Source organism: Scardinius erythrophthalmus, assembly GCF_964197995.2.
Source record: "Scardinius erythrophthalmus genome assembly, chromosome: 4".
Taxonomy (NCBI): Eukaryota; Metazoa; Chordata; class Actinopteri; order Cypriniformes; family Leuciscidae; genus Scardinius; species Scardinius erythrophthalmus.
In genome coordinates, this window is record NC_138224.1 from 14222465 (window position 1) to 14243638 (window position 21174).

Here is a 21174-nt window from a genome sequence, read left to right on the forward strand (position 1 = left end):
AAAGGTGACTTCACTTGAATGCACTCACCGATTGTGTGATGATGCAATTATTTGTTAAAATATTTGTTGTATTTCTTGTCAAAAGTGACTTGCGCAGTACTATAGGAGAGGACACAGTAAGCTAGGCTGGTTTTATGCCAAGTTTACTTTTTCCCGACTAGGGAATGGGATGAGAGGGCCAAGGGTCAAGAGGCACGTTTTTTTTTTTTGTGTTGCAATTGCATTTATCAATCTGTCTGAGAAAAACTTAATATCAAAGATCGGATGATAAGTACCAGAATGGGTACTTTTTGATTGCTGGTGTATGTGCAGATCCACACTCAAATAGCTTGGATGGTAGAAAAATCCCCAAAACTCAAATGCGGGTCAGAGGGCACTGACTGCGTTAATCTGTTTTTAAAAATATATATATAATCAATTGTGCTGCGTTAACGTATTGAATCATCAGCTCAGCATCAGCAGTTTATACACAAACCATGAGTGGTAGAACTTTAGGTCATTACACTGCTGCCACTTCATCAGTAGCGGGACAAAGGGCAGACATGGGAGGGGGTGTATGGCGTGATATGATACAGATCTACCTCTGAAGGGATTACACTAACAGTGGCACATGACACTAGTCCTCGCAAACAGAAGAGACTACCCTAGATCCAGGTCAAAGTCCCGTGATCGAACGGGACGGCGCGTCTTCCGTGTCACTTAGTTCATCTGCGGTTATCCTGTGATAGCCCTTGTATAGCGTAGATTTGTGCTACCTCATGATGTCAAAGCTAAGATAAGCTAAAGTTGTTGTTTTATATTTTGATTCTAATCTAAATTTCCTGACCTTCAATGAAGCAATTAAAGTACGTGTTACGAAATATTATTGTAGTAAAACAGGACACCATCTTGATTACCAATAAAACAATTAAAGATCTGTAATCATCAAGCCATAAACCGACTCTAATCTATAATCATTTGCTCTTTGTGAAGCTCTTACCGTTGTGGGACATGCCCACTGCAAGGCACTTGCGGAAACGGCAGTATTGACATTTGTTTCTGTTCTTCTTCTGGATCTTGCAGTTGCGTTCGCACTTGTCGTACTCCAGTTTGAGTCGAATGGTTCTCCTGAAGAAGCCCTGTGGAAAATTCATAAAAGACACTTAAAAAAGCAAATGTAAAAAATTATGATACCAAATTGTACATTCTCATGTTGTAATATACAACCGATTCAAAATGTAAACAGAAATATGAGGACTTTGCTCCCTAAGGCCCAATACATAGCGGAACCTCCCAAGACGTTATAAAGTGACCTCGATGCACTAAATGCTAATGAGATAAGATGTGCGATAAGGTTCACACCATAAAAATATTTATTTCTCAAGAACACTGCCTATCTATGAACAGATACAGAGTGTGTGCATGTGTGGCAGAATGCACTATAACTGTTAACACTATAACTATTTCAGTAACTCCAGAAGGTCTTGGATAGATACAGTGAATGATCTTTGTCATCATTTCATCGGAATAGACACTGTGGACTGGTATGTGTAGTAAGGGTCACAGTTACAGCACAGACCTTCTGTGTTCCCTTCCAGACGAATTATTCAACAGGGAAAAGCAGAACACGTGCTTGACAATGGAAACGGTATCAGATGAGAGCTCATGACAGACTGTCACGGATCGCTTCCAGAGCTAAAAACAGAACCGATGACGCATCTCTACACACCGAACATACCAAAACGATAAAAGCGGACTGGGGGAACAGCTCGTCACTGTGTTTAGCCTCTGAATACCAACCTTTATAGGACAAAGCATTATTTCCTACTGTTCTCAAAAGCTGTGGAAAGTGAAGTTTAAAATATATCTGCACGCTGCAAATGACTAATTTATTCTTCCAGATTTACCTCAAAAGAAAACACAAGATAAAAATATTAAATGTATCAGGTAGAATTTCTTTTTTCAAAGCAAACCATTAAGCAAACTATGTAACACTTTACAACAAGATTCTAAGTCTTAATTAAAGCTGCAAGCAGCGATGAAAAGGGCCCTCGCACCCGTGCCACCGCCACCCGGCGCCTTTAGGAAAAACAGAGCACGGTGGGCAGTAAATATAGGAGGACTATGTCAAAGTAATTTGTATTTGCCACACTTCCTTGTCAAAGTAATTTGTATTTGCCACACTTCCTGCTACCAGCAGGTGGCGCTATTGCTATAACCAAATATGAGCATGGTCATGTGTTCAGGACAGGACTCTTATCAAACATGTGAAGTTTGGGGCAGATCAGACATTGTTTGCCTGAGTTACTGCAGGCTGTCTGTGGTTGCCTAGCAACATCGGAACTGCAAGCAATATTGACAGAGAACTTATCTGATCATGCATAAATCACCAAAAGGCCGAAATTGGGTGTACGTTTGTCAGGCCGCCGAGGGCACACCCTTCGACGAAAACTCAAGATTTAACGTCGCAAAGGTCTTAAGATTACACTCACCAAATTTGAAGAGGATCAGATCAAAACTGTAGGAGGAGTTTGTTAAAGCACATCTGCTTTATTGTGCTTTATTGAGTTTTAGGACTCCATGCTGCAGCACTCAATACCTGTAACATGTATGCTGTTTTTACTTTGTTTCTTTGTGTTTTTGGTTCCGTCCTGTTCACCTGTGTGCCCTGTCAGTTGACCTAGATTTCCAAGTTTGTGTCTGAGTCATTACACCTGTTGTCCAATTAAAGGAGAAAATCGGTGTTGCCTACACCGTGTTATCCTCTTTTTAAAATTTGCACCCTGTTGACTTCAATGGGGCAAGTTTTAAACCAGCTTTTAGCCTCTTAACATCCTTGATGTGTCATTACAAGTGCCCAGCCATGTGAGTGATTCCTTCTGAGTGAACACGAGTGAATCTGACTGCAGTAGGTGTGAAAGATATGTATAAAAATGATGTTATTTCAGCCAGCGCACATACCTGTATTTACTTCCTGTTTTCGGTCGAAGTCCATAGTAATCGATTGTCGAGTTCACGCGCGTAATCATAGGTAACTAAACCTATGCGTGTGAAACGCCATGCCATGCTAAACCATGCATTTTTATTAATATCTTTCACATCTACTGCAGTCAGATTCACCGTGTTCACTCTGAAGGAATCACTCAACATGGCTGTGCACTTGTAATGACACATCAGGGATGTTAAGAGGCTAAAAGCAGGTTTAAAACTTGCCCCATTGAAGTCAACAGGGTGCAAATTTTAAAAAGAGGATAACGGTGTAGGCAACACCGATTTTTGTCGTTGTTCTCTGTATTGACAGCACTCCAAATTTACAAAAAAATAAGCTCAATGTTAAAATTGACCAGAGTTCTCCTTTAACTAGCTTATTAGTTGCTTCATTTGTTCCCTCCCTGTGTTCTTGCAGTCCTTGTGCTATCTTGTCAATGTTTCCTGGACTATTCCTGCAGAGCGCTTTGTTCAGAACAACTACCCGTGATGATATCAAGGCAGGAGTCAAGGTTTTACATGTCACTCAAAACAACCTTGCCAAAAGGTACCGTGCACCCACAAGCAAAGATGGCGGATTTTAAATTGAATCCTTATGGAAGCATCCCCCGTCAGCTGTTGAGGAGCTTTCTCCAGGTCTTACGCACCTCAAAGTTCTCAAAAGGAATTTGATAATATACAGTTGTTTTAGAACAATGAAATTTCAATGTGGGAGGGGCTACAGAGCTCAACACCGTGGAAAACCAAACTACGTGACGGACAAATTGTCCCGTCCTAGTCACAGATTCACTTGGAATAATAGCTTTTAGCGCTTGTTACTTTATCACATTGTTCCTAGGTAGTAAACTGTGTAAATCTCAAACTATATAATTAACAAACATGAAAATGAGTTAAACCAGAGGCGCATGAAACTTGAAACCAGTGAACTGAACTGAATAATAAACTTAGTCAATCCACAGAGATCCTGATTATGTATGACTAGTTTCACACAAAATATATTTAAAAAAATAATTTTAAAAGTAGCTTAACTACAACTACCATGATTCCTTAAAACAAAACGCATATAACGTATATTTTAACGTGCAACGTGAAAAAGTGTTAAACTGCATCAGCAATAAACCTTCGGTTGTAATTGTTCCAGTTTAATTGCACCCTGAGGGGTGCCAACGGTCAAAGTCTGCCCTTGCTGGAGAAAAACACATGGCACATGGCAATAACTGGGCTGGTGGTAGTTAACTTTAAAGGAAAGAGAACGGCTGTGACCCAGGCTCGAGTCAGCTGGGCTGTGTTGTGCGGAGGTACGCACTGAGTCCTTCTGATGATTTTGACATGCACCACATGAAGCAACAGCTCTTGTACACGCTTCACCTCACATGTACGAAGGGGGAAAAAGCCTCGGGGGAACTCTCAGTCTTTTTGCAAAAGTAGCTATGAAAATACTTGACCCTGGTGTGCTCGCTCAAGTGTTTTCTGTCCCGGACAGATTTGTGGTTATGAAAGTGTAACACAGTGTCTGTACTAATGGCAAGCAGGAAAAAGTTGAGGGTGCTTCGATAATGACTCTTGGCCCTCGTGCGAGAATTTTCCACTGTACACTTTGCACGTGCGCTTACCTTACACCCTTCGCAGGCATGCACTCCGTAGTGGAAACCCGAGGCCCGGTCGGCGCAGACGCGGCACTCGAGGGCGAGAGAACCGGAGGAGTTCTCGTCCTGACCGGTGATGGCCGCGAACACCTCTGAGGTCGGACTAGGTGCCGGGGTTAAGACATCTACAAGACAAACACACATGTGCACGGTCAACATCACATGACCCAGATGCATTTAAGATGATGTCCTAATTTAACACAAATAAGCAAAGTGATCTACTTTTCCTTCATTTTTTTGTTTCATTAATAAATTCATACAGTTCGCACAACTTGTATTTATCTACTATATAATACAGCATTTAAGGATAAGCCTTTTGATCAAAATGATTTTAAAATCGTCAAGCGTGTCCAAACTTATGTCTGGTTGTTTATATACAATCAAATGAATGCAAATGGTTAATTCTTTAACTTTTTATTTAAAGATTTTTTGGTAACAATTTATTTTGATGGTCCCCTTTGAACATTATGTTGACTATAAGTAACTTTGCAACTACATGTCAACTAACTGAGTATTAGTAGATTCTCGGTTTAATATCTGCTGACACTTTATTTTGATGGTAACTTTGCAACTACATGTTTCTGTGGTTATTCTAACCCTACCAGTCTACTAACACTCTACTGAGAGTTAGTAGACATGTAGGTGCAAAGTTGCTTAAAGTCAACAGAATGCGTTAAAGGGACCAAAAGTGAATCCCTTTTTTTTATAGACCTGATTGGTTATCGGATTATTGTTCGGATTGCGTGTGTCCAAATGCTCTACCTGAGACAGTGGAGTCGTCTACTAATGTGTTGCAGCTCTGGTATTCCAGCACGTGAAAGTTGAAAGTATCGTCGCTGAGAGACCGAGAGATGTCCTCGAGCACCTCCATGTCACCAATGAGTTCTCCACACAGAGGGCTGTCCAGGATTGGATCGCCCAGCGGGGACAAGGGACTGTACAGGCTCGGCATATCTACCATGGCGCTGGACCACGGCAAGCTTTGAATCATTCATCCGTCTGCAAAGACAAAAGAACGACAAGAAAAGTGAAGAAAATATTGTTTCATATCTTTTTAATAACTGCAAGAGACAATTCCTAGATTACACTGGGAGTAATGGCCAAACACGGGTAAAAACAACAACCAGAGATTTCAGACGCTATTGAATTTAATGCGGGGCTGTGAGGGATAGACTTACAGTTTTTACAATGCCACGCACTGAATAAATGTCCTAGATCACGCAATTTTCATTTGTTTTTCTACTGAATGAAAGTGTTGGAATGTCGCGAACAATCGTTATGTTGTTAAACAACATCGCAATCCATTGAACAACCTGTAATTCTATCCCTCACAGTCTTGTTCTCATTATTGTCAAAATGGTTCTGCTACCCTGACTAAGGTCCACTGTCATCAAAATGTATTTGTATATGTAAAACATTACAATTATTTCAGAGCAACTCACTGAAATCAAAGTTCAATTATTAAAAAGAAGAAACAATAGCAGTTACTTTGTTGGAGACTCAATATCTACTTGGTATTCAAACTGCAACCTGGTCTCTGTGAAACACTGACTAGAAGAAGCTCCATTCAGAGCAGTGCTAAAGAAGTAACGTGTTTAAGAGGGGTTGCCACAGAAACCCCAGGCTCAGTTTTCGCAGCGTTTTATTCAGACATGAGGGGAGCGTTTCAAAGGCTTTGGCCTGCTTCATCACAGGAATGTGATCTCATTCGTCCTGCCATGTGAACTTGTCAAAGAGACCCACCAAAGACCAAGTGCTCCCTCGACTGAGGTGATCTCAAGGTTGGGTCAAGGTCAAAAGTAGACCTTCCAGACGTGAAAAAAGGTTCCAGGGCGTTGTTACGTGGTTGCTAAGGCATTTCGAGAGGTCGCAGGGCAGTTATTTTGATGCACTTCATTTGCTTGATAATATCACAAACACTGTGGCCAGACGTTTCAAGTGCATAGCCGGGGAGGAGATAACAATCCTATTCGAAAGAATTAACTACTCAAATGCATTCAGACGCTCTAGAGGAAATTCTTAAGGCAGCTCGAGGGGTCTTGAGGATAACGGTTCGAATGGCATTCCACTCAACCCTTTAATTTCTTACAGCAGTGACATGGAGAAGGCTAACCAATGCCAGACTTTTGCAATGGATCACCATTTTTTTTGGAGGAGGTAACACCACACTTTACCTTCAAGCGACAAACACAGCCAATCTAAAATAAACAGCAGGTGCTAAAGAGCTGACACAACTGCGCACTAACATCGACTGCTGATGGTAGACAAGCTGTCATAAATCAGTGCTTGGCAGACAAGCCCAGTTTCCAGCACTGTCTGCGAGGGGAAGCCGGCCAGCTTTCTAAAGTTATACCTGATCTCTCCGTTCTGTAGATTTGCCCGAAGCAGAACAGCAAAAATCTTACCCAGCTGTTTGTCTCCAGCTGTTGAGCTGTGAAACCTGAGCTGAGCATGATTCTTCAGTCAGTGAACGCACGCAGCGTTCTCTCAGCCGCTGTGCGACAATCATTCCTGATTCTGCCCTTGACAAAACATTCACAGACGAGTGCAGTAACAAGCGTTCCTATTGGAGAAACACACAGACTGCTATAAAGACTACATATTAGTTAATACACTGCAACAAATGTTGTCCTGTTTTCCAGTAAAAATATAGAAACATGCTTAAATGTCCTTAAAACAATAATCATTTACTGGTTAAAATTTGCATAGGGAATGAGAGTGATTTTAATCTTTAACTGCTTTATTTTTTGGGGTGGGGGTTATACTTAAAACAAGACAAAAATCAATTACAAAATAGACTTGTAATATTGTATGTAATTATGTAATTTGTAATTAGTTTTGCGTCTTGTTTTCCAGTAAAAATATATACACGTTTACAATTTGCTTGAGAAGCAAAACTGCATACAATATTAAGACGTGTTTTCATCTTGAATTAGGATTAATACCACACTAGTTTTTGTCTTGTTTTAAGCTTAAACTTCATACAGGGTTTCTGCAGGTTTGATAAAGATAAATTTAAGACTTTTTAAAGATCTTTTATGACTATTAAGGAATAAATTGGTAATATAATACATCAATGTTCTCTAAATGTCTAGGGAGTTGGATTAGCAGCAACACTTCAAAGTTTGAAAATACAACAAATATCTATTACTTTTTTTTTTTCTTTTTTTTTTACAAAAAAGCTTGAATCACTCCGCTCCCAACCACTAGAATATGGACGTAAGTTTTACTGTACCTTCTAAAAAAAAAAAAAAAAAAATGTGTTCAGTTATGTTTTCTGTGAAACTGATCAAAAATGAAGGGAGTTTCTGATTAAAACAAGAACAAATATCTGTCAGTGTGGTCAGAAAAATCAACTCAATTCAAAGGGAAGTTTTCATAACTCACTGACAGGTATTTGTTCTTGTTTTAAGCATAAACACACAATTTTTACATTTTGCTTCTCCAGTGAATGTATCTTGATTTAAGAATGTTTAGATATTTTTGTACTGGAAAACAAGACAAAAATACTGAAGAAGAAAATCTTTTTTTGCAGAACATGCAACATTTAATGCCATGAACTTAAGACTTTCGGCTCTGATTTAAGACCTTTTTAATGCCTTCATTTGTGTAAGGGTGAATTAAGACTTTTTAAGACCTGCAGAAAACCCTGCAATACTTACATTAAAAAAAATTTAAGATATGTTTAAGATCATTTTCAGAGTCTAATATCCAATTTACTTAAAGCAAATTTACTTTTGATTTGTTTTATTTAAATATATACCCTTATCTAAAGGATTATTAGGAACACCTGTTCAATTTCTCATTAATGCAATTATCTAATCAACCAATCACATGGCAGTTGCTTCAATGCATTTAGGGATGTGGTCCTGGTCAAGACAATCTCCTGAACTCCAAACTGAATGTCAGAATGGGAAAGAAAGGTGATTTAAGCAATTTTGAGCGTGGCATGGTTGTTGGTGCCAGACGGGCCGGTCTGAGTATTTCACAATCTGCTCAGTTACTGGGATTTTCATGCACAACCATTTCTAGGGTTTACAAAGAATGGTGTGAAAAGGGAAAAACATCCAGTATGCGGCAGTCCTGTGGGCGAAAATGCCTTGTTGATGCTAGAGGTCAGAGGAGAATGGGCCGACTGATTCAAGCTGATAGAAGAGCAACTTTGACTGAAATAACCACTCGTTACAACCGAGGTATGCAGCAAAGCATTTGTGAAGCCACAACACGCACAACCTTGAGGCGGATGGGCTACAACAGCAGAAGACCCCACCGGGTACCACTCATCTCCACTACAAATAGGAAAAAGAGGCTACAATTTGCACGAGCTCACCAAAATTGGACAGTTGAAGACTGGAAAAATGTTGTCTGGTCTGATGAGTCTCGATTTCTGTTGAGACATTCAGATGGTAGAGTCAGAATTTGGCGTAAACAGAATGAGAACATGGATCCACCATGCCTTGTTACCACTGTGCAGGCTGCTGGTGGTGGTGTAATGGTGTGGGGGATGTTTTCTTGGCACACTTTAGGCCCCTTAGTGCCAATTGGGCATCGTTTAAATGCCACGGCCTACCTGAGCATTGTTTCTGACCATGTCCATCCCTTTATGACCACCATGTACCCATCCTCTGTTGGCTACTTCCAGCAGGATAATGCACCATGTCACAAAGCTCGAATCATTTCAAATTGGTTTCTTGAACATGACAATGAGTTCACTGTACTAAAATGGCCCCCACAGTCACCAGATCTCAACCCAATAGAGCATCTTTGGGCTCAGTATTGGGTCCTCTTTTATTTATCATTTATCTTTTACCCCTTGGTAATATTTTTAGGAAGTTTGGCATTCAATTCCACCTATATGCTGACGACACCCAACTTTATCTGTCCTCTAAACCTTCTGCTAATTTTCCTCCATCTGTCCTCTCAGATTGTTTGGCAGAGATTAAAGAATGGTTTACTTCAAATTTTCTTAAAGGGATACTTCAGGATTTAGCATTAAGCTTTGTATTAATAGAAAACCTGTAGTATTTTCGAATTACCGTGCTTTCCACCCTCATATCCCCCTGAGATGAGAGATTTATGTATTTTTTGTCTGGAAAAAATCCTACGATGACGCAAAAATCGTCATTTTGCGTCATCGGAGGATTTTCTGGCCAGAGGCTAAAGACTACAGCCAGTAGAAGGAGCTGTTCCGCATGTTTTCAGCCCGCCCATAGAGGGTTGGATCTCACTCACAGAATGTACACAGTGTCAGCCATCTTTCTTTGGAAGCTAAACTAGCAGGCTCTTGTTCTGTGGAGAAAGCTGAGTAGTAGGAGAAAGCTGAATAGTAGGGGTTACCATCCTCTTTTTCCCAGACTTGTCCGGCGGGCGAGATCGTTCAAAATGTCGGGATTCAGCTTTTGCGTTCTGCGGTCGCCATTCATTGTTTACATGCACACCTTTTGTTTCAATCTAGCTGAATTCATTCAATGAGTCTGAATGTAGTGTTTACATGAACGCTAAACAAGTGATCGGTTGATGTGCGTTTTACCATTGCTAAGAAAATTCCCGTTCCTACGTGAGAGATGCGAGACCCGGCACGTCTCAGTAATGACGCCACCGGCCTCGCGCCGTTCTCCCGCGGCCGTCAGCCTCGTCCTGCTCGCCACAGTAAACATAATGAATGGCGACTGTAGAACGCAAAAGCCGGATCTATTTTAAATACACATTCATCTTTCCAGAGGTGAAGTATCCCTTTAAACTTAACACCAGTAAAACAGAAATTCTTCTAGTTGGCTTAAAAAACAATTTGTCAAAATCTACATGTTCATCTGTGAAAATTGACAATTTACCAGTCTCTATATCTAAACAAGTTAAAAGTCTGGGGGTCATTTTGGACAGTACTCTCTCATTTGAAGCACATATAAACCGTGTCATTCGCTCTGCTTATTTTCATATACGCAATATCAATCGACTTCGTCCGGCTCTCTCAGTAAAGACCACGACAATTCTAGTCCATGCTCTAGTTACGTCCCGTATTGATTTTTGCAACAGTCTTTTTTTTTGGATTGCCTTCAAAGGTACTCAACAAACTCCAACTAGTACAGAACTCGGCTGCCCGAATCATCAGCAGAACTCCCCTAGCTGAACACATTACTCCCGTAGGCCTACTACAACACTTGCACTGGCTCCCGGTAAAATATAGTACTAATTTTAAAATTCTTCTTCTTACTTACAAAGCACTCAATAACCTTGCCCCTTCATACTTATTAGACCTTCTTCATATTTCTAATCCCTCTCGGAAAAGAACGTCTTCTTCACTCACACTTGTTCTCCTTAGAACTCGCACTACTTCTGTGGGGTTCCGAGCTTTTAGTCATGCAGCTCCTTATTTATGGAACCTGCTGCCACAGGATGTGCGAAACAGTGAAAGTCTTCATGTTTTTAAATCTTGCCTTAAGACCCATCTTTTCCGGCAGGCTTTTATGTGAATATTTTTATATTTTAATACTGGTATCCAAGGTTTAATAATGAGTATTTGCTTATTGTTGATTGTTTTATAGTGTTTGTAAGGTGTCATTGAGTGTCATGTAAGGCGCCTATAAATAAAATGTATTATTATTATTATTATTATTATTATTATCTTTGGGATGTGGTGGAACGGGAGCTTCGTGCCCTGGATGTGCATCCCACAAATCTCCATCAACTGCAAGATGCTATCCTATCAATATGGGCCAACATTTCTAAAGAATGCTTTCAGCACCTTGTTGAATCAACGCCACGTAGAATTAAGGCAGTTCTGAAGGTGAAAGGAGGTCAAACACAGTAGTAGTATGGTGTTCCTAATAATCCTTTAGGTGAGTGTATATGTATATGTATATATATATATATATATATATATATATATATATGAGTGTGTTTTGTTTTCATTTTTTTCATTAGAAAAAAGACAATCTAGCAGTAATTTCATGTTAAACAAGATTAAGCACGTAGCATGCATTTGAGCGAGACTGCATTTGTGTACGTTATTTGCGTATTAGGGTGTGTGAAACAGAGCAATAAGCATAAGCTGAAGCTACTATATTTATTCAGTGTAAACCCAGACACTCACATGGGCACACATGCACATGACTTGAACCTCATGACAACACACGGGAGCCAAGTGAAGTGTAGGAGCAATGCCAGTTTCTGCTCTAATGGAAATGTGCCCATGGAGACCAGCTGAGCCATTAACCAGCAAAAACCAAACCCCATATCATGCTTCCAAACTACAATATATTCTACACAAATATCTCAATGGATGATCTCAAGGATTCAACACCTCGCTGTCCACAACACGTTATATCCACTGATGTGGTGCAGATCACGAAACAAGACAACGTGTATGAATGCACAAGATGAATCCTCAATGAGTCCTAATAAACAAATGGAACAAGTAATGTTTAACAACTCTGAATCAGTTGTACAAATAATACAAAATGAATCAGTATCTTATTTTCCAGTATAAATATCTGAAAATCCTTAGTAAAATAAGTAAATGTCTGCGATACCACTTAATAAAATGATTTTTTGCAGTGCAAGGTGTGTGTTTCTCATTCTGGCTGGAGAAGGACACACAGGCACATCATAGCCTACGTGCTGAGGAGGAGGCAGCCTGTTGTGGAGGGTCACAGCTGACACGACTTGGAAACCAATACAGGCTGATTTACCCCCTCCATCCTGGTTGATCTTTACCGGCTGTCTGACTTGACCGTGTAGTAACAACAACACAGCAGTTCCTGGGGGTATTTTTTAGATCCACAAGAAGACAATGAATGTCAATGTACTTTAGGCCTAGAATCCAAAAAACTTGCAGACAGGCCAAATTGATCATGTGTTCCCCATCATTATTTTCACATACTGTACACAGAACCAGCCTTGGACTCACTGCATTAGACAACACACGTAAAGCAAACAGTGTCTGTGTAGAAATTTCCACTACATCAGCCAACAAGCAATGATGAAGCAGAATCTCTACATGCCCCATAGAGACAGCAGATCTGAAGTATAAAGATTGATCTGTGACCACAGACCATTTGTGAGTTTGTTCTTGAAAGAAATATTGATTGTGGACATGATAAAGCACACGTATTCCTAGCTTTTCTCAACTGCATGGTGCAACTGAACAGTTTAGATGTGGGTCAAGACTATTTGGCAAAAATAAAGACAGGTCAGTTTGCTCAGTGTTGGTAAATAAAGGTTATTTACCAAAAAGAAAATATGACAAGATCAAAAGTGATGTTAAAGGGTAAAAGACGTGACAAGTCATATTCAATCCACAAACATACATTAAAATGGAACTGATACAAACATTAACTCTTTTATGATGAGCATGCTTTTAATTTCTGAATTAAAATGATTTTTTATTTTACATAAAGTATAGGCTAATAATATTGTAGTGAAGAAAAATCTTCATTAAAATAATTAAATTCTTGAAAAAAAAAAACTTTATTATTTGTTTATTCATTAATTTATTATTATTATTATTATTATTTATTCTTAGAAAAAATATTTTAATAATTAAAGTTCAATCACCAAGTCAAAGTCAATTTCTCGGATTTCTTTTATCTGACATTTTAAGAGATTTAAAACCTTATTGCAAGTTACATTTAGTTCAGGTTGTAAAATGTACGACTAATATTTATGGATTAATAATAATAATAAAACATTTATCGTCAAAAATATACTTTAAAAATAATTAAATTATAATCAAGATGTGTACACTTACACGTGTTCTTCAAAATAGTATAAAGTTTTTGGAAACTTGAATAACAAGAACATGCAACGTGTTTACAACAATTTTAAAATCATTTGTCATTGACTCAAGTACAGCTACAACAAAGCAGCACAAATTTAGGAAAAATCACGCCAAACCAGATCCTTGCTGAGAAACGAGAACATACCAAACTTCGCTTTTCACACAGGCTGTGAGCAAAGCAACAAGTCTTTGCTTAAAGCCGACAGACCAATGACAATTCGTGTTTAAATCATCACCTAGCTCAGAGCAAAGCAGAATGAAATCAGTGCTTACCAGATCACGATTCACAGTTATGCTCTGCTAGCAGCCAATAAATACATGCACCCCTTTCAGGGCCAAAGTCCGAATCCACACACACATCCAGCATGCCTGCTTCTCTCCGGTCAGGAGTTTGCCTGGCGTTACACTAACAAACGGACGCCGAAGTCAACTGAGCGCATCAGATAAGAGAACCTTAATGTCTGGATGGATGCTTTTATAAACAAGACAGCTGGGATTTCAACAATAGTGGGAGGAATGACTTTGTTCCACACACCCAAGAAACATCCTGTCTGTTTAGTACATTCAGAGACAGCTCAGCATTACGTGAAGGCAGACGGATTCACACGGACTATGAAATGCAAACATGGAGCTTAGAAGCAGGTGCATTTATATAGGCCAGATGTTTCTCTATACTTCAACCTGTCAATATAGTCATGGCCAAAAGTTTGTGTCTGTGTTAATAATCTCTCCAAAAGCCTGCATAATTATCTAATCTCATATAATGATATATGATAATCAAAAGTGTTGACAAAGCCAGTAGTGTGAGAGAATCTTGGCCAGAGAGATAAAAGGCTATAAAATTACTGATTACTAATTCATTTTAAGGGAATAAATGTACAAGTTGCCTAAAAGGGTATCGGTGCTTTTGTAATTGCGTATACATATAATTTCAGACTTCTAAGATCAAATAAATTTTAATGTGAAATAATGTGAAGTATAAACAATATAATTTAATCATTCATAAACTGACTTGATAAGACTTATCAAGTCAGTTTATGAATGATTAGTCTTTATAATCTGATATTCCTCTGATAGAACCTCTTCAAGAACGAGACTCTTAACGCCCACACAAAGACAAGATGACACGAGGCGTTATGCGTGTGACCCTTTAGCAAGTTACATAACAGAACCGAATGGACAAGTCCTTGTGACCCTAGTCGCAGATGTGTGGGGTACAAAAGCTGTGCTAAACTCACTTTAGGGGATGCCAGAGTACATAAAATGAAAATATTACATTAAGGACATTACAGAATTATTCATTAATTAACTCTTTAAGATAATTTATATAAAGAATGTCGAAAAGGGGGTCCCTGCAACTGCACAGCAGGGTTACAGTTACAGTTGCAGTACATTTTTGTTATTTGAAATAAAATAAACATTAATAATAAATAAAATGTAACATTTTTACTTCATTTCTCATTTTCATGTAGTGTAACTAGAAATTAAAACTTAAATAAAAAAAACTATAAACATTAAAAAAACTAACAAAAATAGAAAAGAATGGCTTAAACTTCAAATAACACTGTACATGGTAAGACTTTATTTTAGTGTCCTTGTTACACATGACATTACATGTAGTTTCTATAGTAATTACTATAAAATATGCATAATTACACGCAACTAGCCATAAACCAAACCTAATCCAAGTAGGCTACTTGTATTATTACTCAGTACTTAATTGTATAATTACACCGTAACAAAGACACCTCAAAATAAAGTAACCAAAGTTACTGATGTAACTTGGAAACTACTTTTGAATAATATTTCGAACAACAAAGCGTGGGAACATTTCCTGTTCATTCATAATCGCATTAAAATTTCGAATTCATAGATAAAATAGACTTCCATTTAATATACTGTTCCGAATTTTAATGGATTCTTAACAACATAATTCAAATTTGAATTAAATTTAACTATAACACTATTATTTTTATGAAATTATAAATGATAGACGAGTAGGATATGCATGATTATGTTAGTTGACATAATTATTACATTTTGTGTGTTACGTTAGTGTGTTTACACTGCGGAAAAAAATATGCTGCAAGATACTTAAAATAATAGCACTATAACAACAACTAGCTAACTTACTAACTAACCAGCCAACAAACCAACTAACCCGATGGCTGAATCAGCAAGCTTTAAAGACCAACAGACGCTGTAAAGTTTCGCTTCGGTTCCAACAAGAGTTAAAATCTTGATAAACTGTAGCAAACGCATTGTCCTCTACAGACTATGTGATAAGAGCCTCGCTGTGAAAATAGCACAGACATGTGTTCTTATGTGAATGTTTACTTTAGTCCAGCTAAAAGCGTAGGATCACAGTAATTACGGCCATAAAACCGGATAAAACATGATCATAATGTTACACAAGCGCTTTGTTTACAAGAGCTGCGCGTCTACCTCCCAATCCCAGGCCGCCATGCAGGCAGGAATAAAACACACGGGCTCTGTGACACTGCCAAATCTCAACTCGGTGGTGCGATTGAGGCTGTAGTACTCCTTAAACGTCCTATTTAAAATTCACCGCAACCACTGCTGTCAAACCACTCTGACACCAGTCGAGCTCGTGACAGCGCACACCTACCGACACACCTATAGATTCGGCCAATCGGCGCAGGCTTTTGGAGAGAAAGCCACGCCCACCGATTTAAGGTCGCGTTGCTGGGCAACAAAACTCATTGTAAGGATGAGGATGATGATGATAATGATGGAATTATTTCATGCGCCGTAATGCCTAAATATTATCTCGCCACATTAACCCTTTCACACATTGAGGTCTTTTGAATGGCATAGCCTAGTTGCACATTAACCACTACAGTGGACCAACCCATCCTATACACTGCATACACACTGAGCTACACATTACTTCTATCCTAGAAGATTCTTGCAGGTAAAAAAAGAAAAGAAAAAAGTAACATCTATTCTAAGGAGTCATATCACTGTTAAATTTTCTAAGTATTGATTTTAGATTGGGAGGAAATTCTGATTAATCATCTGTCCACTAAATTAGACATCATGGATCACTAACTATACAGTATTTCAGCTTTTTTGGGCTGTACATAAATGTATTTGTGTTATTGGAATGTAATGTGCAGTTACATTAAAAAGTAAAGTGATTATGTAATGCATGTTACTTGTAATGCAGGACTTGTTACATCAAAAAATAATCTGATTACCTAATGCACGTTACTTGTAACCAGGGGCGTAGTTTGTGGGGGGGGCGATAAACCCCCCCCCCCATATTTAAAACTATGCATTACAACCCCCCCAATATTTATACCATGATCACAATATCAGGAGGCATACCCAAACTTCAACCCCCCCAATGTTTAAACCAAATCTACGCCCTTGCTTGTAACGCTTTACTCGTTACATAAAAATGTAATTTGATTATGTAACGCACATTATTAGTAATCTGATTAAGTAATGCATGTTACTTGTAATGCTTTACTCTTTACATTAAAAAGTAATCTGATTACGTAATGCGCATTACTTGTAATGTGTTACCTCCAACAATGCTCATTTCAGATGAGATTGAAAACACCTGATCGCTAGTTTTACCAGTCTGAAAACATCAAGAGATCAATGTAGATTTCAGTCTGAGGTTTTCTCAGAGCTATGGTAAATACACTTTTGAACATAATCAGAATTATCAGTTAATAAGTGTAAATCGACATATTCTGGTAGACTGGACAGAGCGTGAGGGTTCCCCTTCGAAGGTGAACCGGTGTCTGAAAAACTATCCAATCACAGCAATCGAATTTGAATGGCGGCAGCCTATGACGTCACTACTAGTGCGACCCGGAAGTATAAAAGGGGCGCCTAGAGAACATGTCATCCTCTTTTCGTCTTCAGGGACTATCTTGTCTGATTTACAATCACCTGAAAAAGGTAAGAATTCTGGCAAGTGAAAACAAGCGTTTCAAGAAGTGTGTGGATCCGTGTCTCAGGTTTCTGACACCAGATGACACACACGACTTGTGCGTTTACTGTTGAAGAGCACGCACGATCAGCTCTCGAGGGACCTGATTGTGCAGAATGTGAGAGTTTTCCGCTTAGAAAACTCCACTCTTGTCTGGCCCTCTTCTCGAGGGAAGAGGGACAGGCATCTGGGCACAGTGGTTCGGGTCCCACCTGTGCTGAGGCACTGCGGAGATGGGGTTCACATGGAGCTTGCTGATGAGTTTGAGAGAGGCGTTTCTCTCTCACGCCCATCAGAAGCTCGCGAGGGTGAGCTGCTGGATGAGGATGTGTTGTCTTTTGCATCCTCTGATCTAGCAGCAAGTGCTCTGCTGGCACCTAGCCTGAGAGCAGGAGATGGCTGATGAGGGTGAAGAAGAGGTACAACCTGAACTCCCACAGTCTCCCTGCCCCACGTATGATGAGCTGTTGGGTGTTACGGAGCGAGGCTTCAGCTGCCGTGGGAGCGTGTGATGGAAGGACATGTTCGCAGCAGGTTGGATCCCTTTCTGACCATAACCCCCCAGCTCCCATGCCCCCAATTGACGAGATGTTCGCAAACGATCTCGCTGCTGGAGAGGCATCGGCACTAAAAACTCCGGCCCTGCCTTCCAAGCCACTCAAGATGACATCTCGCTTGAATGGCAGGGCATACGCGGCAGCAGGTCAGGCTGGGGCTGCCTTACACACGATGTCTGTGTTACAGGCATACCAAGCCGACCTGCTGAAGGATTTGGATAAGGGGCAGAGTCTCTCCCCTGACGCAGTGGACAAGCTCCTTTTCTCCTCGATGCCTCGGTTTCACCATCTGAACTTTTCGGCACCTCAGTTGAGACAGTGGTGGAAAAGTTCAGAGAGGGGAAGGCATGCTCGGCTGCATTTAAATCATGCATTCTGAATCCACACCAAGACAGCCAGGGGGACCTGGCCCATCCCGGTTCGAGGATTGGAGACAGGGCCAGAGGTTCAGCGTTGCCTCTCGTGCTCCTCCTCCTCCTACAAGGAGTAGGTCGCAGAGAAGGCGCGACTCAAGGAAGAAGAGAGATCTGAGGGAGGTGATCCAACACAGGCGCTCCCAGCGTCAGTGAGGGATCCCCTTCCTCTTTACCCCAGGCGCTTCTTACATCAGGCCTGAGGCCTGGACTGATGATGATATTTTCCCATTAAACGGAATGCTTCTGAAGGTCCGGAGTCGGGTTTGGTAGTGAGCGCGCCCTTTCTAGCTTTTTAGTGTTAGGCCTTCATTCAAAGAATAGAATTTAGGCCGCCGCTCTATGAGCAGCAGGATGATCTTGGTAGGTCTTTATATAAGGTTGTTATACTTTATAGACCTCGGTTCCCTGTTTAGAAAGTTTTAAGTGGTATGTTTGAAAGAATTGCAACTGTCCATTGGCAATGTAAAGTATGAAAAGCCAGGCCCACAGTATTTCTGTGAGTACTATGATATCTGAGGCTAGTTCTGCTAACAAGTATCGCTATCAAGTAGCAGGCCTTCACAGGCCTCCTTGAAGGTTGCTTCACTATTTGTGGATTTTAGCAATATTCATCATGTTGTAGGCTCCTGTTGAGCCTCCCTGATTCTAGCCTGGACAAATATATATATATATATATATATATATATATATATATATATATATATATATATATATATATATAAAACCTAAATCTGGTTAGAAGGTTGAAGGACTCTCATGAGGCCTCCCTGTTATATCAGCCCGAGGTGGAGGCGCTCCCCTTATCTAGGGTCCCTTGTGTAGATCCAGGTGTAGATCTGTGTAGATCCAGGATTGTGTAGAGTTACTCCCCTCATTTGCAAGGGTTATAGAGTGCTATGCTGAGCTCTTTGTTCCAGCTTCATAAGAAACTATTGGTTTTTGTGAGAAACTCTGTTTAGGAAAACAGACAGGTTGTTTGGAAAGACTAGGTCAGTAGACTTGATCAGGTTAGCCTCCCTGGTGGCATGTAGGGTTGACTCAATGTCCCCCTCAGAAAGTGACTGGACAGGACTCCTTTCGGATGCCCTGGCCATATTCCCTTAAAGGATCTCCTTCCATGGAAGCTGTTGGTTTTAAGCCCTTGAGCGACCTTGGTAGGCTTTTCCGTGTTTGGAGGCCTCTTTGAGGCTTATAGCTTGGGCAGTGAACGTAGGGAATAATGTCACTGACAGCCTGTATGTGACCTGAAGGGGGAGTGTGTTCTTGGCATTTCAGGTTGAAACGGCCAGTTCTGACGTTTTGTCACAAGCCATAATTGGCATGCACTCCTCTCAGCATGGTGGGATTGTACATCGTTCCCCAATAGCACCATCGACGCAGTGCGAGTTCCCTTTCAAAAGGGGATGTCTAGGTTATGACTGTAACCTCTGTTCCCTGAGAACAGGGAACGAGACACTGCGTCGTTATATTTTTTTTGTATATATTTTATAGTTTTCATGTGATTTTATATAATTTTATTAATTGGTTTGTTAAATACACACAGTATTACTGTGTTATTACTGTATTATGTTTAGGCAATTTATAGCCTACTGTAGTTAGAAAAAAAAAATTCTGACTGAAGTTGTCATAATTCATGCATGAAAGGGTTAATTAAAATAATATGACACATGTTGTCTCAATAATAAAGGTATGTTTACATATAATAAAGAGGCTTTACCTTTGTCTTATTCGCTTTTTTTTTTCAGAGACACTGTCACAATAATATGCCTCTACTGACACCTACTGGTGATATTCTAAAATTAATCACAGATTTTAGAATCTGTCCATCATATATATATATATATATATATATACACACATATATTACTCTTCATTAGCCTATTAAGGTTTTTATAATCTTACAAATGCCACGAACCCCAAAAATATGATCATTCTTGTGCAAGAGACCCCCATCTTAAAAATGAAAATGCATGAAAATTCATGTATAACCAATTTAGTTTTTTCCTACTCAGCATCGTACTTTTATGCACTATTTATATATTTTTGTATTGTATTTTAATCTATTTAGTTAGTTAGTTAAACCTTATTTTAATTATTATTTTCCCCTTGTCGCAATGAGATATTTTGTGCCAGGTTTTGTGATGTATTTATTCATTCATTGACATTTTTCATCTATTTGTAGATAACATTAAGTATTTTTAATGAATTTAAAGACGATTCCCAATTTTATTACATAGTGGCTTACCATAATTCTATTGGGTTATTTAATTGTGTCTTTGTGAAGACAAAGAAGCTCTTGAGCAGTGAAAGGGTAAAACCGAGGCAGTCACAGGGGAAAATTATTAAACTCTTATTGAATTACTGTAATGTGCATAACAAAGTAGTTTTTCAATCACAACAATGGTGTTGCACTCCCCTAGGTAACGCTGCCATTAGAAGCATGCGTAACACCTGTTTCCAAAGAAACTAAACTTTTTCAAGGTGACATGGCCATCACATTCTGTCCTTTCTTGCTAATTAATACTCTTCTCCTGTGAGTGCCAGTCTAGGGGTGCTCCTGTGGAGATCTGCCAGCCAGTGCCCATAAATTGTGCAGCAGTGAAAGGTCAGCCTGCCTACAGCCCTGTAGCTGTTAACATCGGCTAATGGCCGTCTGGAGCCATGGCCATGTTTTATTTACAATACAAGCTATGCTGGCAGAAGCACTCTGCCTGGCTTTGCATTGCATCTTTAATAAACAAATGAAATAATGCAATGCCAAAGTCTCATTACATCCTTGTGCAGGAGACAGGACATACTCTTCCGAGCCTCAAACAGGAAATAAATATGTGCCATAAATATAATC

The 21174-nt window shown here is 39.6% G+C and overlaps 1 protein-coding gene across 3 annotated transcripts in view; it reads right to left on the reverse strand.

The window, feature by feature from the left end:
- Positions 1 to 21174, reverse strand: part of pparaa (peroxisome proliferator-activated receptor alpha a) — a 58654-nt gene that overhangs the window by 5911 nt on the left and 31569 nt on the right. Inside the window, exons 1-4 of one of the 3 annotated variants that reach the window (XM_081363827.1) lie at positions 15835 to 16005; positions 5376 to 5612; positions 4581 to 4738; positions 980 to 1118 (exon numbers count right to left, since the gene is read on the reverse strand). In XM_081363827.1, coding sequence (XP_081219953.1) covers positions 980 to 1118; positions 4581 to 4738; positions 5376 to 5604 — 526 coding nt within the window. In that variant the 5' untranslated portion in view covers positions 5605 to 5612; positions 15835 to 16005. Of the gene's footprint in view, positions 1 to 979; positions 1119 to 4580; positions 4739 to 5375; positions 5613 to 6356; positions 6434 to 15834; positions 16006 to 21174 lie in introns of those variants that run through there. The other 2 variants (XM_081363825.1, XM_081363826.1) reach the window with 2 other exon arrangements.